General features: G+C 41.2%; 1 protein-coding gene across 1 annotated transcript; it reads left to right on the top strand.

The window, feature by feature from the left end:
* The first annotated feature begins 530 nt into the window (after positions 1 to 530).
* On the top strand, positions 531 to 14,461 carry LOC113015660 (uncharacterized). The gene is made up of 9 exons (XM_026157756.1): positions 531 to 593; positions 3,843 to 4,193; positions 6,260 to 6,592; positions 6,665 to 6,760; positions 7,430 to 7,756; positions 9,084 to 9,413; positions 13,280 to 13,606; positions 13,861 to 14,189; positions 14,453 to 14,461. Exons 1-9 carry the CDS (start codon positions 563 to 565, stop codon positions 14,459 to 14,461), a joined length of 2,133 nt encoding a protein of 710 aa, XP_026013541.1. The 5' UTR covers positions 531 to 562.
* Positions 14,462 to 14,839: the final 378 nt, after the last annotated feature.

Raw genomic sequence — 14,839 nt, 5'->3', positions numbered from 1 at the left:
ATCAATATTACCTTCAGACACAATGAAATTATTTTCATTAAAACTCCTGTTTTGCGGATTCATTTGCAGTGTTTTGTTTTTGTATAAATTAAAAGTTATATTAAAATGTTAAACAGAAATAAGAATGCCTGCATTTGTAACAGAACAAATACACAGCATTAGGCAATTATAAGGCTTCTCATAAAAAAACACAATGCAAAAGGGTTTATCAACACACAAAGCACTCGTATTTGCCAGGTAAGACTAAAATATGAGGCCACGAATGATAATAAAGAGCCGGTGTTCCAGATTTGCTCGTCTTTGGGAGCAAACAGGCGAGCTTCTCATCACTAACACATATGCCGGCAAACGTAATAACCAGTTGATCTGGGGGACAGGACACCGGGAGTTTCCGTGAAACCGAAAGTAAACAGTTGATATGTTAATAACGAGTGTTACACCCTCCATTGTCTTTTATCGACGGTTCCCAATATTTGTATGAGACACAAATCGCAAATATTAAGAGCAACAGTGAGAAGTGTTTGGATTTGTGCAGGTTGCTGTTTCTTGCAGGAGGTTGAAGATGCTGCTGTTTTTCCTGCTCCTTATTAGCGGTAAGAAACTCTGTAAACAATGTTTATCTTGCACTCAGACCGAAGTTTGCTCATTATCGCAAAGGTAGATACGCGCAGTGCGTGAGATTACCGATTTAATGATGTGTGGCTTTATTTACAAAAGAGTAAGGGATGGTGTGAGAAAGTCTGGACCGACAGACTCAGTGCTTTGTGTTGGAAGTTTGAGCCTGGGGGAAGCTAGCCCGGTGACGCAGGTCATGGCTGCAGGTCTCAGATAACCCTCTACATAACAAAACCACCATCATTCTCAGACAGGAGAAGGAACAGGCACTGGAGTGGTCACCTATATCTGTTACTGTTCACAAAGTGTGACTCACTGGGATATCACCAGTTAAACTTGAAAGTTGTTTTCGTTCTAAAAACTGTGCGGATGGCGGATTGTTTATTTCCTGGTTAATCTCGCATACTCTGATCCGGTCACCGGAACTTTTCCCCTCTAAAAGCTGGTTTTGATTTCACCAGGAATAAGTCTGTTTATTTCTTATCTTTTTTTAATTCCCGTGTTACATACCAGTGTTTTACAGTAAATGTTACTTTCTATTCCAAATGAAAGTAAAAGTAATGCTTATCATAAAGACTGCTACATAAGAATAGTGTTATGGCCCGTCTAGGCGCGGCCAGACCACGTCTGCAACATAAAGGGTGATCCATCCCCGTCCAACCACAAGCAGCACGTCACACACTTAATACTTTGTGACAGTGATTTATTTACAATAAGTGCAGTTAAACAAAGGAAGGGAGCATATCATAACTTCAGGGTGAACCCAAGGCCAAAACAACAAACAAAAGGTAACCTATCTCAGGAATAAACACAACTTACCTACTCAAAAGAGCTAAACCAAACGACAATCACTTTCCTCCCTGCCTAACAAAAACAGGAGAAAACTGATCAAACAAAAAGGCGGTCCACCCCTACATGCTCTTACATTAACATAATATAGTGACACAGTGAACGGTCTGCCGGTTGGGTTGGGCCGAGGATGAATGAATTGGCAGTCCCTGGCGCTCTCTTCTTATCCGCTGCCTCCCAGTCCTCAGCCAATCGGTGTGAGCCATCCACCCTGGATGCACCAATCCCGGAGGAGCACCTGGACACTCAAATTTACATATGATTACGATCAGTTGTAACAATAGACATAAATAATGAAATCGGGTTAAACTTTAAAATCCCTTTAAAAGCAGCAGTGTGACGTTTAGGGTTCAGCTGCAGGTTTAACAACTGTTCAAACCTATCAGGTTTTGGCAGGAACTGGGAAACACACTGTTTATGATGGTCATTGCAATGATTTGTGTCTCAGTCAGGTTTGTTCTCATGAATGATGGTGTGTGAATTGTGGTACGACATTATCTCCTCTTTCATAAAGGATGCACCAGTGTCTGCTATACTGAATTAAGTAATAAAAGAAACGTTTTAGTATTTAGAGGACTGTCATCTTATGTGAGGGGCACTTTAATGTTCAAGTGCAAGCAAACAAGCAAACACCCAGAAATATTTCTGAAAATTTAGTTTCTTTAGTTTCGTTTAGTTTTTAAAAAATGTAAAATACTGCATAACAAGACAAAACTGCAAATGTAAATGCATTATTTTTCACTCTTAACGTACTGAAGCATTTTAATTAACAAACTACCAAATAAACAAATTGGTACTCTCTTTCTGCCATTGTCTGGCCAGAAAGAGATCTATTTATTATAAAATACATTTATTCATATATTCACATATATATAATGCAGATATATTTTTTAATATATCTTTATTTTAGAAAGCACTTTAAAACAACCACAGCTTACGCAAAGTGTTTTACATTGGAAGTAAATAATAAAATTACATAATGTGTAAATAATAGCCAAATGAAAGTAAATTAATTAATTAGTGTCACTTGTTATTAAACCAGCTATTAAGTCTCACTGAGGTCAAAAGCCAAAGAATAAAGTTGGGTTTTAAGACGTGTTTTAAAAGTGGACAGTGAAGGGGCCGCTTTAACGTGCAAGGGCAAGTTATTCCATAATTTAGGAGCGACGATAGAAACGGCACTGTCCCCTCTGAGCTTCCTCCTGGATCTCGGTACTTCCAAGAGCAGGTGGTCAGCTGACCTAAGAGACTGATTCACAGATCAAATTTCCTTTGAAAATGTCATTTCTTGGTGTAGATATCACAACAGGACATCTGAAAACACAATAACATGGGAAGTTTTAAATGAATTATGAAAACTATGTAGTGGTGTGGAGTGAGCACACGTTAACAATCCATTAAAATTGGTTCTTTAAGGTCAACTTAATCATTCATTGCTCTAAAATTGACAAAAAAAATAGTATGACTTAAAATCTATGATTTCTACAATAACATGTCAAAGTTTACCTTTGAATTCTCTTTTAAAGGTCAATATATTGATCTGAAGGCAACAGTGATAATAATGTTGTATAGAGCTCTTTACAGTTGCAGCGTTTGGTTGTATGCATATGGGAAATTATATATTGGAATTCTAAATATCACATTACTTTGAACTTCAGACCTCTTCTTCAAGGTCAGATTTTCATAAAATGTATTTTTTTTCATTAAATCCCTGCTTAAAATTCTGCTGTCTTTGTTTTGTTTTGGCAACATAAAGGAAATGAGACTGGCATATAGGGATTATAAATATCACAAAAGTGTCGGTAAACATGTGACAATCAGTCCTTGTACAGGATGGACCTTTTATTACTAACAACTGACTGAAGCCTTTGAATGTTTCATGTTAGCTGCTCATGATTGAAGGCGTGGTATATTTCTGACTTTAAAGTGTCTGGCAGAACTGTAAAAAAAAGTAAAACATAGGTGTGCATTCAAATGTACAGATTAAATTAATTACCACTGTCTTTTGCCTCACCAAACTTACTTTTAAGTTGTTTGAGGTCAAATAACAAAATCATCTAAGTTTATACAAACAAATTACACAAAAGTCTAACTGACCATTTACATTTACTAGATCTTACAATAAATACATATGTTCAGTCATTATTTATTCACTGATTACATTACCTTTACAGTAACTTTACCAAGCACAGGTACCCATTTCACTCTGTTAAACAAGCTTATTAAAGATTTTTTCAGTCTTACTGAGTAAATTTAGATTTCATAGACAGATTAACTGTAAATAGTTCTCTCTCTGGTCCCTGAAATTTACCATTTGGACACAGACACAAACCCAAAGCACGCAGTTAACCGTGGTTTCTGTTTGTGTGTCCTCACAGGTTCCCAGCATGCCCTGGCTGAGGTGGTGGAAGTGTATAAGGAGGCAATGTCCGTCTTGGTGCCCTGCCAGTACTCGGGTATTCTTCCTGAGAAGAATCCCACAGTGATGTGGACTCGTAACGATCTTGATCCCAAATGTGTTCATCTGCGACTAGAAGAAGGAGATGATCTCAAAATGCAAAACCAGCGTTACAGGGGGCGCACATCAATGACGTCTGATGCTCTGGAAACTGCAGACTTCAGCCTCACCATCAGAAGACCAGAACTGAGCGACAGCGGCATCTACACCTGCTCCGTCAGTGATGGAAGAGAAGAACTGGGACAGAGAAACATAGAGCTGAAGGTCAAAGGTCAGAAAGTAACTGCAACTGATTAGTAAAAAACCCTATACTGGGTAAATGATACAATCTGATTTAGTTCATTTATATTTATTTTTATTTTCTTAAAAAAGGGTATCAAGTGTTTGTGGCCGGTCTGGCCTGACACTCAGATTGCTGTGTTCTCTGTGTTGTGTTATGTGTAGGATGAGAGGAGTCAACTCTTGCTTTCTCAGCTGTTCACATAAAAACAAATTCAGCAGAGCAACTTCATATGACTGGGCTTCTGCATGCACACCTTTAAGAAAGGGAGAAGAATAGCGGACCACATGAGAAACCACCTGCATGCTCCTATGACCAAACCTTAGTTCGGCAAATTAGCATGTTACAGTAAAGTGCTGTACGCGACAGGGAAACAACAACACACTAAGAACATCCAACAACACTGTGAGACAAAATGCATAAGCAGAACAATGTCTAAGGAGCTTGGAAAGAAAAGCGTCTGGGCTTCTTTAAGTTTCTTGAAGACATTTCACCTCTCATCTGAGAAGCTTCTTCAGTTCTAAGGTCAAATGGTGGCGAGTCAAGATCTCCTGGGTCTAGGGATGGATTGCCCCTCCTGGTACCAGGACCTGGGGCATAGAGTATGTTTGGGGAGTGTGATTGTGTGTACAGTGTTCATTTCTGTTTGTCCCCACTTTGGGTGAATGCTAAGAATTTGTATGTGTGTGCATGAGGGTGGGAATAGATGTTTGTGTCTGTGTGTGCCTCTTTGTCTATGTTTATATGTCTGGATGGTTCTTAGACTCAACTTCTCTGAGTATATCAAAGGCCCCCCTGGATGGGGGCCTATCTCCCGCCATCACACTCCCTGCCATTGGCTGATGTCATCAACTGTTTGTGCATTGGTGGTCTCAGCATCATGCTGGGCTCTCAGGTATGTACTAGCTCACTGGCTTGGCGGGGCCTGGTTGGTGCACTTGGCTCGGTCAGGCCTCTTCCGGGGAGCCCTTGGACCTTGGCCTATGGGCCGGAGGCTCGGTCCGGTCTGGCACAGCTGGCTGCTGGCAAAGACTATGGGCTTCTGCACCATGACTGCTGGGTGACCCCCCATCTGGAGCTCTCCTCAGCTGCTTCCAGTATGGTGGCATAGCTGCGCCTCTGGTGGTCCTCCTTGGGCTCTTGTCCTCTGGGGGACCTCTACATGTCTGGAGCCTCGATCTCCTCCATGCCTGCTTCATGGGCTGGGGGGCAGGGCTATGGCTCCTGACCCCTACCATTAGACACTGACATGGTTGTTGCTGTAGTTTCTCTACTGTCATTTTTGTTTTTGTTTGTGTCCCAGAGTCATGTCCAGTCTAATTGTAATAACTTAAAAAAATAAAGATTGAATAAACTATGACAATTAAGTGGACCAGTATAGCAAAAAGGTCTACTGCGGAAAGTAAATCTGTTGGGCATTTTTCTTGACATTCAGACAATAATTTTGATTGCTACAATGCCAGACAGGACAGGGAATGTTTTATATATGTGTGTGTGTTTGTGTATGTATATATATAGACACACATACTGGGCTCTAGAGTGCAACCAATTTGGTCAGAGCCATCGACCTCTGAATGATGAAAAAGCACAGTGTATCCAGAAAACATATTATATACGGTGATAAATGCACTGTCCAAGTGTCCCCTGTCCCCAATGCCTTTCAGCGGCAGGCAGCAGCAAACAGGTCATCAGAGAAGGCTGATGTGATGATTAAGTTTAATATTATCTACAATATTGCCAAAGAGTGCCAAAGCACTTTAAGCACAAGCACAAGATTGTTAATGAATGCAAATCATTAGGTAACGGCCAAGCAGAAAAAAGGTCATTGTTTATTTTGCTGATTATTTTCACTGTTGATTGGATAGTCCGTCACACTGAATTACCGGTGGGATTTTCCACTCTGCTTTCATTAAGGATGTTCCACCATGCAGATACTTTTGGGTTGCTTCTTTCAGTTAGAAATGGACAACTGGAATACGCCCTTTGTCACAGGTCAATGATTAAAATATTTATATAAATGCTTCTACAGCTACTATTTTGCTGTATTGCCCTCTCAGACCAAGAGGTGGAGATAAAAGTGGAGGAAGGGTCACACTCAGTCATCCTGCCCTGCAAAACAACACCTGACCTGCCTGATGACACGAGAGTGGAATGGACTCATTTGGATGTAGAACTCATGACGGTCCATGTGTATCCAAACAGAAGTGAGAACCTTAAGAAACAGGACGACCTTTACTGTGGTCGCACAAAGATGAACAAAGACCTGCTGAAAACTGGGGATGTCAGTCTGACCCTGAAACACCCCACAGAGAGAGACAGTGGAGGATACATCTGCACCGTCTACAGGGACAAAGACATCCTGAGGCAGAAAGTAGTGCTGCAGGTCAAAGGTCAGTGATACAAAAGGTCAGAGTATAGATGCAAATGAGAAAGTAGAGGTGATTTTCTTTTCCTCTCCACAGAACCATTTCCATCCTGGGCCATAGCTCTGATGATTCTTCTGGTTCTTCTTGTTTCTGGAGGTCTTCTATTTCATTTGCGACACTATTTCATGTCAGGTGAGTGTCTCCTACTACACTACCCATAATGCCGATGGTCAGCAGGTGTCCTCTGGTGGCTCCTTGACTGCGGCTCACACAAACTTGTTCCAGAAGCTGAAAGAGTTGAGAGTTACAAACAGCTGATACAGAGAGCTGAAGAGAAACTTCCAGGTTTGTTCCAGAAGTCAGAAAACCTCCTCAGTCCTGACTCAGTCATTGATCAGTGAAACAGCTCCACAACATGACTTTACTAAACAGTGTGTGTGCTTCACTGCATTGATCTGACACAGAGGCTGCATGTGTACAAGCTGTTCTTCTTCTGTGGTGGTAAACAGCAGGCTGACATGGAAACATGTGCTGACAGTAAATGTTCCTCCTTGAGTTGTGCTCAGTCATGTGGTGGAGAGCTTCAGATGTTCAGACACATGAGATCTTCATGGTTTCTGTGCTGATGTGTGTGAGACATGGCCGACTGTGGAGGCTCAGTCTGTCTGTTCTTCTTCATCCAACATGTCTGCAGCACTTTACAGGACGCTGCAGACGAGTTACCAAAGAACGAGTCAGGAACACATCAGCAACAAACTGAGACACAATCTGACTGAGACTAGAAGAGAAGGAGGGGACAGGGAGGTCATGTGACCATCACAGCTGCTGCTGACGTCATTATGTTGTGCTTTGTCTTCTCAGTTTACCAGGTGGTGGTAGATTCAGGGGTGGAGTCTGTCCAGCTGCCCTGCAAAATCATTCTTCCCCCAACTAACAATGCTAAAGTGGAGTGGCAGAACAGAAACAACAGGAAGGTCCACGTCTATGAGAACGGCTCTGATCAGCCTGGAGAACAGGACGAGGTTTATAGAGACCGAACAAAGATGAAGAGAAACTTACTGGAACCTGGAGACTTCAGTCTGATCCTGAAATACCCCACAGACAGAGACACAAACACCTACACCTGCACCGTCTACAACAGGTTACGAAGAAGCCCAGTGAGGAAAGATGTCGAGCTGATAGTCAGAGGTCAGTGATGTTGATACAGATCAAAGGTCAGAGCACTACTTTGTTTTTATTTTGCATTTCATATGATACCCAGTTGTGAACTTTTTCAGATAGATTTCTATCCATAATTCATGGCGACTGCTGGGGAACTTCCCATCATGCACTGAGCATATCTTTTTCTCTCTTCACTCTCCATGTTTTCCAACACCACTTGCATTAATTATTAATAATCACAAAACTATTTTACTTTCACACAGTGGGTCTTCAGTGCTGTCTTCCTGCACTCACTGCCAACCTGTCATAACTGCACCTCTGTGAGACTGGTTCTGTTGGAAGAACGTCCTGTTAAAAGGAAGTTTCTCCTTGCCAATGTCACCAACTGGTTGCTCATAGGGAACCTGATTTGGTGGTCCCTCTCCAGGGCATCTGGACTCTATTGATGATCAATGAAAATTAATACTGAGTTAAGTCAGTTATTGAACTGACATCAGTTTCAGTTATTACTGGGAGGAACTCTGTTATATATCTTGGAGTCCAAATTACTAAAGAGACTTTCTTTACATGCTGATAATTAATTTGCAATCATGGGATGCTGAATCATTTCTGATGGAAATACATTTAAGCATATGTGGATCTAAATGGCTATGACAGTGATGGGTTAATTTTCATAGATTTCAGCTCTCCTAACTACACCTATTTGTAATTTCATCTCATCACATTTTTTTCACATATTTGGCCTGAAGGGAGAAGAAAAAGGCCTGACAGAGCAAAATGGTTAAATAACAAACTTTAATTTAAAAGGTCTCCACACAAGGAGAGGGCAACACACAACCCTGCACTACTGACTACCAGCAGCAAACTCCAAACTGCTCCCAATATGAGAAACTGTCTAAACACATCACCGAGGTGCTCCATTCTTTGGGCTGGGTCTCCAACAACCCTTGAAAGTAGATCTCAGCTAGCCTTTAAAATGTTTGAAGACTAATTGGTGAGAGAGAGCCAGGTCCAGAGTCGAGGAAAGGAGTGCCAGATGGGGGAAAAATGCAAGAGAGAGAGAGTAGGAGCACCACACAGATACACCCACCTAGCCCCATAGTATGTAACAGAGCCAAATCAGGAACGTTCAGACTAATCAGGAGATAAAGGTTTGGATCTTAAACATTGCTATCCTTACAGCTGAATATATTTATTAGTGAAACTGGTGCATTGTTTGGTTTGATCAGTTTAAAGTCTTTCAAGAAGATTCAGTGAGTTAAAAATCAGGGTTACCATATTAGCCATCTAGCCGTGTTATGCCATGTTGTTACTGCTTCTGATGTCATCATGTTGTGCTTTGCTGTCCTCTCAGTCCCCGAGGTTGTCAAAGTGGATTCAGGGGCGCATATTGTTGAGCTGCCCTGCAAAGCCAAAGTTCCCCTGCCTGAAGATGCAAAAGTGGAGTGGAAAGACAGTGATAATGACAAGGTTCACGTTTATCAGAACGGCTCTGACCAGCCTGATGAGCAGGACCTGATTTATGGAGACCGAACTAAGATGAATGAAGACCTGCTGAAAACTGGGGACGTCAGCCTGACCCTGAAGTACCCCACAGACAATGACATAACAACCTACACCTGCACCGTCTATAACAGAAAGGGAACTGTCCTAATGAAGAAACAAGTGATGCTCAAGGTCAAAGGTCAGTGCACACTTAATAACAGAAGTTTGGTAAAAGTACATTTGTTGGACCTACATCTAGAAGCTACATTTACCTTGAAGGGTGTTGATCACGTACTTTGATTTAAAAATAAACAAAAACAAACAAACAAAAAAACAGAATGTCATATTAGCCCTGGAGGCCTAGAATTTACCACCCACACCCATTGCAGCAGCTCCCCTCTTGTTCAGTGCTTTTGGAATTATGACTGGGTTTAGTTTAGAGGCCTGGAGAGTAGTTTGTTAGTTTTAAAAGGCTAAAATAATCTGCAACAGCTATTTACTACGGAAGAGGATTAGGGACAGTGGGAAAAAAAACAAATTGGTGCATTTTTGTTCCCTTTTCCAGAATTCCGGAAAAGGGGGGGAAAAAAGACATGCCTGCTTCTTCCCCCAGTAGCTCTAATCTCTTCCGTAATTTATATTAATGTGGGTTGATACTCAAGTTTTTACCTTTACTGTTTCACAAAGGGTTAAAAAGGGAATGTCCATGTTTTAGACTCTTTGAATGAAGGATTTCATTAAAGAAGTTTAGCAGGAGCAAATCAAAAGCAGAATCAAACAACAATAATTCCAAAACCAAGTCACTTAATCACACTTATCTATTTAACCTACTCTGAGCTAATGTTGATTTTGTTATGATCTTTATTCTGTGCTAAGTTCTTTAAAGTTATATTCCAGTAGGAAACAATGCAGATGCAAATCCTCTTGAATTTATAATCCAACACGGTAAAAATGAGTAGAGAAAAAGTAAAAAATGCAAAGTGTTCTGTCTGTGGTTGTTCCTCCTGCTGTACTTGGTATATTTTATCATTGTGAACTCCTACAATCCAGTCACATGATTTCTTCTGCTCATTGCAAGAACTAGCCCCAAATTTTCCTCATGTGTTCATTTGCATCACTCCTCTCTCTCTCATCCTGTTTTTCTCTGAAAATCCAATCATTGTTGACATCATCACCTGATGTCTAGCCATACCTTATCATTCGTAATAACTTATAAACCAAACACTAGGCATTTTGTGCAGTGTGACCTTTAAACAGTTGAGGAAACAGGACATGTGGAAGTTAAGGTACTGTACATGGCAGGTCTACAAAATGAACACTATCCGGAAGTAAAATCCTGAAGAACAGAAAATCCAGCAGGAATCTGGCAAAACACCTGAGAGATCCATGTGGACTTTCAGTTAATCCATCTACTGTTTGCCTGTAAGTCTGAAATGGCCCCACTGAACACTCGGTGGAGGCTCTGTTAAGGTTTTGGGCTGAAGTAGGCTGTATTACCTAACAATACATAAAGAGGCAACTACTTAAAGAGGTCTTGAAGCGACTGTTCTTGTAGTTTGGTGCAATAAATATAAATGAAACTGAATTGAATTTAATATTTGGTATGACCACTTTTAAAATCGAAAATAAGCTCGATTTACTTCATTGTAATTTCAAGTGACGTTTTAACTGTGTCAGAATTTTTAAAACTCAAAATCCTGGCAATCCTCCTGGCACTTAACAGCGTACACTATGTTACTCTGTGTCGGAGGACCTGATCCTTGGGGTGAATCAATTTTGGGCACAGTCTGTTTTGGAGTTTAAAAGCCACAGAGATGCAGTGTTTAGAAAAAATGTGTCTCAACTGCTCCGATACTCCTGACACGGGATCACGACAGGTTTTCGCTTGGGCAGCGGTTGTCCTTCTCGCCTGGAGCTTTCTTTAGGTGTCTTCCCATCTTTGACAAATGTCCAGCTGGAATAACCACATTTACTCAGGGCCTTCTTGATGTGCTGTTCTTCTGCTTCCCTGTACCACAGTTCAAGTGATCCGTGAATTTTGGTATGTCCAGAAATTTCAGTTTTCAGGCCCCTCTTCTGTGGAACCAGCTTCCAGTTTGGATTCAGGAGACAGACACTATCTCTACTTTTAAGATTAGGCTTCAAACTTTCCTTTTTGCTAAAGCATATAGTTAGGGCTGGACCAGGTGACCCTGAATCCTCCCTTAGTTATGCTGCAATAGACGTAGGCTGCCGGGGGATTCCCATGATGCACTGAGTGTTTCTTCTTCACTCACTATGTGTTAATAGAACTCTCTGCATTTAAACATACCTGTTATTAACAGTGTTGGTCAAGTTACTTGAAAAAAGTAATCAGTAACTAATTACTGATTACTTCCCCAAAAAAGTAATCCCGTTACTTTACTGATTACTTATTTTCAAAAGTAATCAATTACTTAGTTACATAGTTACTTTTTAAAAACACAATTTACAACCTGAATAGGTGATAAAGCGATAGGTCTTTCAGCCCAATTCTACTTTTTCTACATAATCCATCATACAAAATGTAATCAAATGGAAAAGTCTCTTTTTAAAACTTGTTTTATTAGTTTTAATCTTTTAACTTTATGCATCAAGCAAAAATTTAATTATATGAAACATTCTCTGACTTGAATAAATTAGTTTAACATTTAAACCTATTTTCTGCACATTCCAGCACATAAAATAAAATATTTTTTGTGTTTACACTCACTCTTTCAAATAGATGCAAGTAAAACACAGCAGAAAATAAATAAAGTCAAAGACTAGCGGTCCTGTTGCTCTATTTTCACCTGTAAAGCAGGAGTAGAGTAGGCAGAGGTTTACCCTGGTGCAGGTGTGCCGCGGTCAGTTGAAGAATCCGCGAGTTTCTCTGTGAGTTTCCCATTACGTCGTTGCGCACTCGGTGCTTGCTTGAAAACTTAGGGGTTTTTTTTCGCTGTAAAAAGAAGTTTTCTTCCCACGCACGATGGACGCTAATGTTTTTGTCACTTTTTATGGAAGCAAACTCAAAGTAAGGTCAGTACTTCCACGCTTTAAACGCTGCACGCTCATACTCTCTCCCGTACTCGATATATGATCCATTGTTGATCTGCACACAGCTGTTGTCACTAACGGCGCACTTGCTTACGTCACTGTCGTGAAACATTCTCACAAAAAATCACGGTTTTAGTAACACAGTAACGCAGCGTTCCTACGGGAAAGTAACAGTAATCTAATTACCGTTTTTGCATTAGTAATCCCTTACTTTACTCGTTACTTGAAAAAAGTAATCCGATTACAGTAATGTGTTACAAGTAACGCGTTACTCTGGTTATTAATGTCTTTCTTTCTTCCACAGCATGTCTTTATCCTGTTTCCGCCCCTCCCTGAGCCTGGTTCTGCCAGAGGTTTCTTCCTGTTAAAAGGGAGTTTTTCCTTCCCGCTGTTGCCAATGTGCTTGCTCATAGGGGGTCATATGATTGTTGGGTTTTTCTCTGTATGTATTATTGTAGGGTCTACCTTACAATATAAAGCACCTTGAGGCAACAGTTGTTGTTAAAATTTAATTGAATTCTTTCTATGATGAGAATGTACACATCCTGGACAGGGAGGAACGCTGGTTTGAGCGCAGAGTCAAGGAGGCTATTTATGTGAAAAGGGAAAGACCATCTCTGAATCGAGGAGGGGCCTAAGGGTACATCTTTCGCCATCTTACAATGCTGTGATTGCAGCCATTCCCCAAATCTCTGTGAATGGTACTCATAGTCTTTGCCAATCGTCATGATTATGCATATCAGGGATCATAAACTGACCTCCAGCCCATTGTTCCTTCAGTGATCTGGTTTCAGTCATTATGCAAATGTACTGTTTATAAGATTGGGGAAACCTGCAGTCAGCTGACACTTGGATTAGTTACAAAACATTTCTCCCACTGAAAATTCTACATCCAGATGAACAGAATCAACTTTTTGGGATATCCATAATATTTCACTTCATCCAGGAAAAAACTGTGTTCAGTGCTGTTGCTGTCTAACCAGCTCATGTTGTTCTTTGATGTCCCCTCAGTTCACCAGAAAGAGGTGCATTCAGGAGAGGATTCTGTCGAGCTTCCCTTTAGTATCGAACCTGATCTGCCTGACGGAGCTAAAGTGGAGTGGACAGATAAGGACAACAGGAAGGTCCAGGTGTATCACAACACCTCTGACCTTAATGAATTACAGCATCGTTTTTACAGACACCGAACAGAGATGAATGAAGGTCTCATCAAAGCTGGAGATCTTACTTTAACACTAAAATACCCCACAGACTGGGACAGTGGCATCTACACCTGTACTGTCTACAACTGGTATAGAAAGATCCTGATGAAGAAACAAGTGGAGCTGAAAGTCAAAGGTCAGTGTCGTACATACAAATCAAAAAAGTCAAACATGACTTATGTCCTGTCTTCCTCCACTCACCCAAACTGGTCACGGCAGATGACCCTCGCCCCCACCCAATCACTCAATCAGCTCTAAAGCTGCTTTATCTTTTAGATTTCTGTCCTCTGTTATGTTCTACTGTGCTTCTGTACTCCAGCTTTCTCTACAACTGTGAAATCCTGCTGCTGCTGTCTCTGTCAGCTCATGTTGGGTTCGTTGTCCTCTCAGTCTGTCAGGTAGAGGTGGAGCAGGGGGCGGAGTCTGTCCAGCTGCCATTCAAAACCACAGAAAACCTGCCTGAAGATGCTAAAGTAGAGTGGAGACACTATGAACCATTCAGGACCGTTTATGTGTATCAAAACGGCTCTGACCAGCCTGACAAACAGGACCAAGTTTATGTGGACCAAATACAGATGAATGAAGACCTGCTGAGAACTGGAGACCTCAGTCTGACCCTGAAACAGCCCACAGATGGAGACAGTGGAGAATATGGATGTGAAGTCATCAGGACAGCACACAGATCATCAGACAGAAAACTGTGCAGCTCAAAGTCAAAGGTTTGTGTGTGTGTGTGTGTGTGTGTGTGTGTGTGTGTGTGTGTGTGTGTGTGTGTGTGTGTGTCTGACTGTCTTGTGTCTCCTCTGCAGGGAGAGTTCAGGTCCAGGATCAAACAGGGGACATCAGGAACAGAAGCAGCTCCATTGATCCGACTCCTCTGATGGCTGATCAATCAGTTTGATCTGTGTGTTCTTTGATTATTGATCAGTGATGTCAGAGTGGAGTCAGTGTGATGTTGTTGTTGTGTGTTTGAGACTTTTAGTGTCCATGAAGGTCTCTGCTGCCGTAGATCCTCTGAACTGTGACAGAGGTCTCTCTCTGGAGGAAACTCTCAGCACTTTCCAGCAGCTCCTCCATCATGGAGGACGTTCCCTCACTGTAACAGGTGGAGGAGAGAGGAGAGGAAGCACAGGTGGATCCTCTGAGGAAGAGGAGCGTTCCTACAAACCACATGATCACATGACCAGAATGGTATAAGTACAAAGTCAGATTAATGGGTTTGCAGGTGTCCTTAAAGTCAGAGTTCTCAGATACAGAAAACTGTCACTCTTTTTACCTGTTATGTCACCGTGGTAACTGAATGAAACACTGCATTTGTCAGTTTTTTTTAATTGTTTATTTTTCATTTTATTTACATGTTTGAAGTAAA

The sequence above is a fragment of the Astatotilapia calliptera genome, chromosome 3 (assembly GCF_900246225.1).
Source record: "Astatotilapia calliptera chromosome 3, fAstCal1.2, whole genome shotgun sequence".
NCBI lineage: Eukaryota > Metazoa > Chordata > Actinopteri > Cichliformes > Cichlidae > Astatotilapia > Astatotilapia calliptera.
This window is presented reverse-complemented; position numbering and strand designations above follow the sequence as displayed.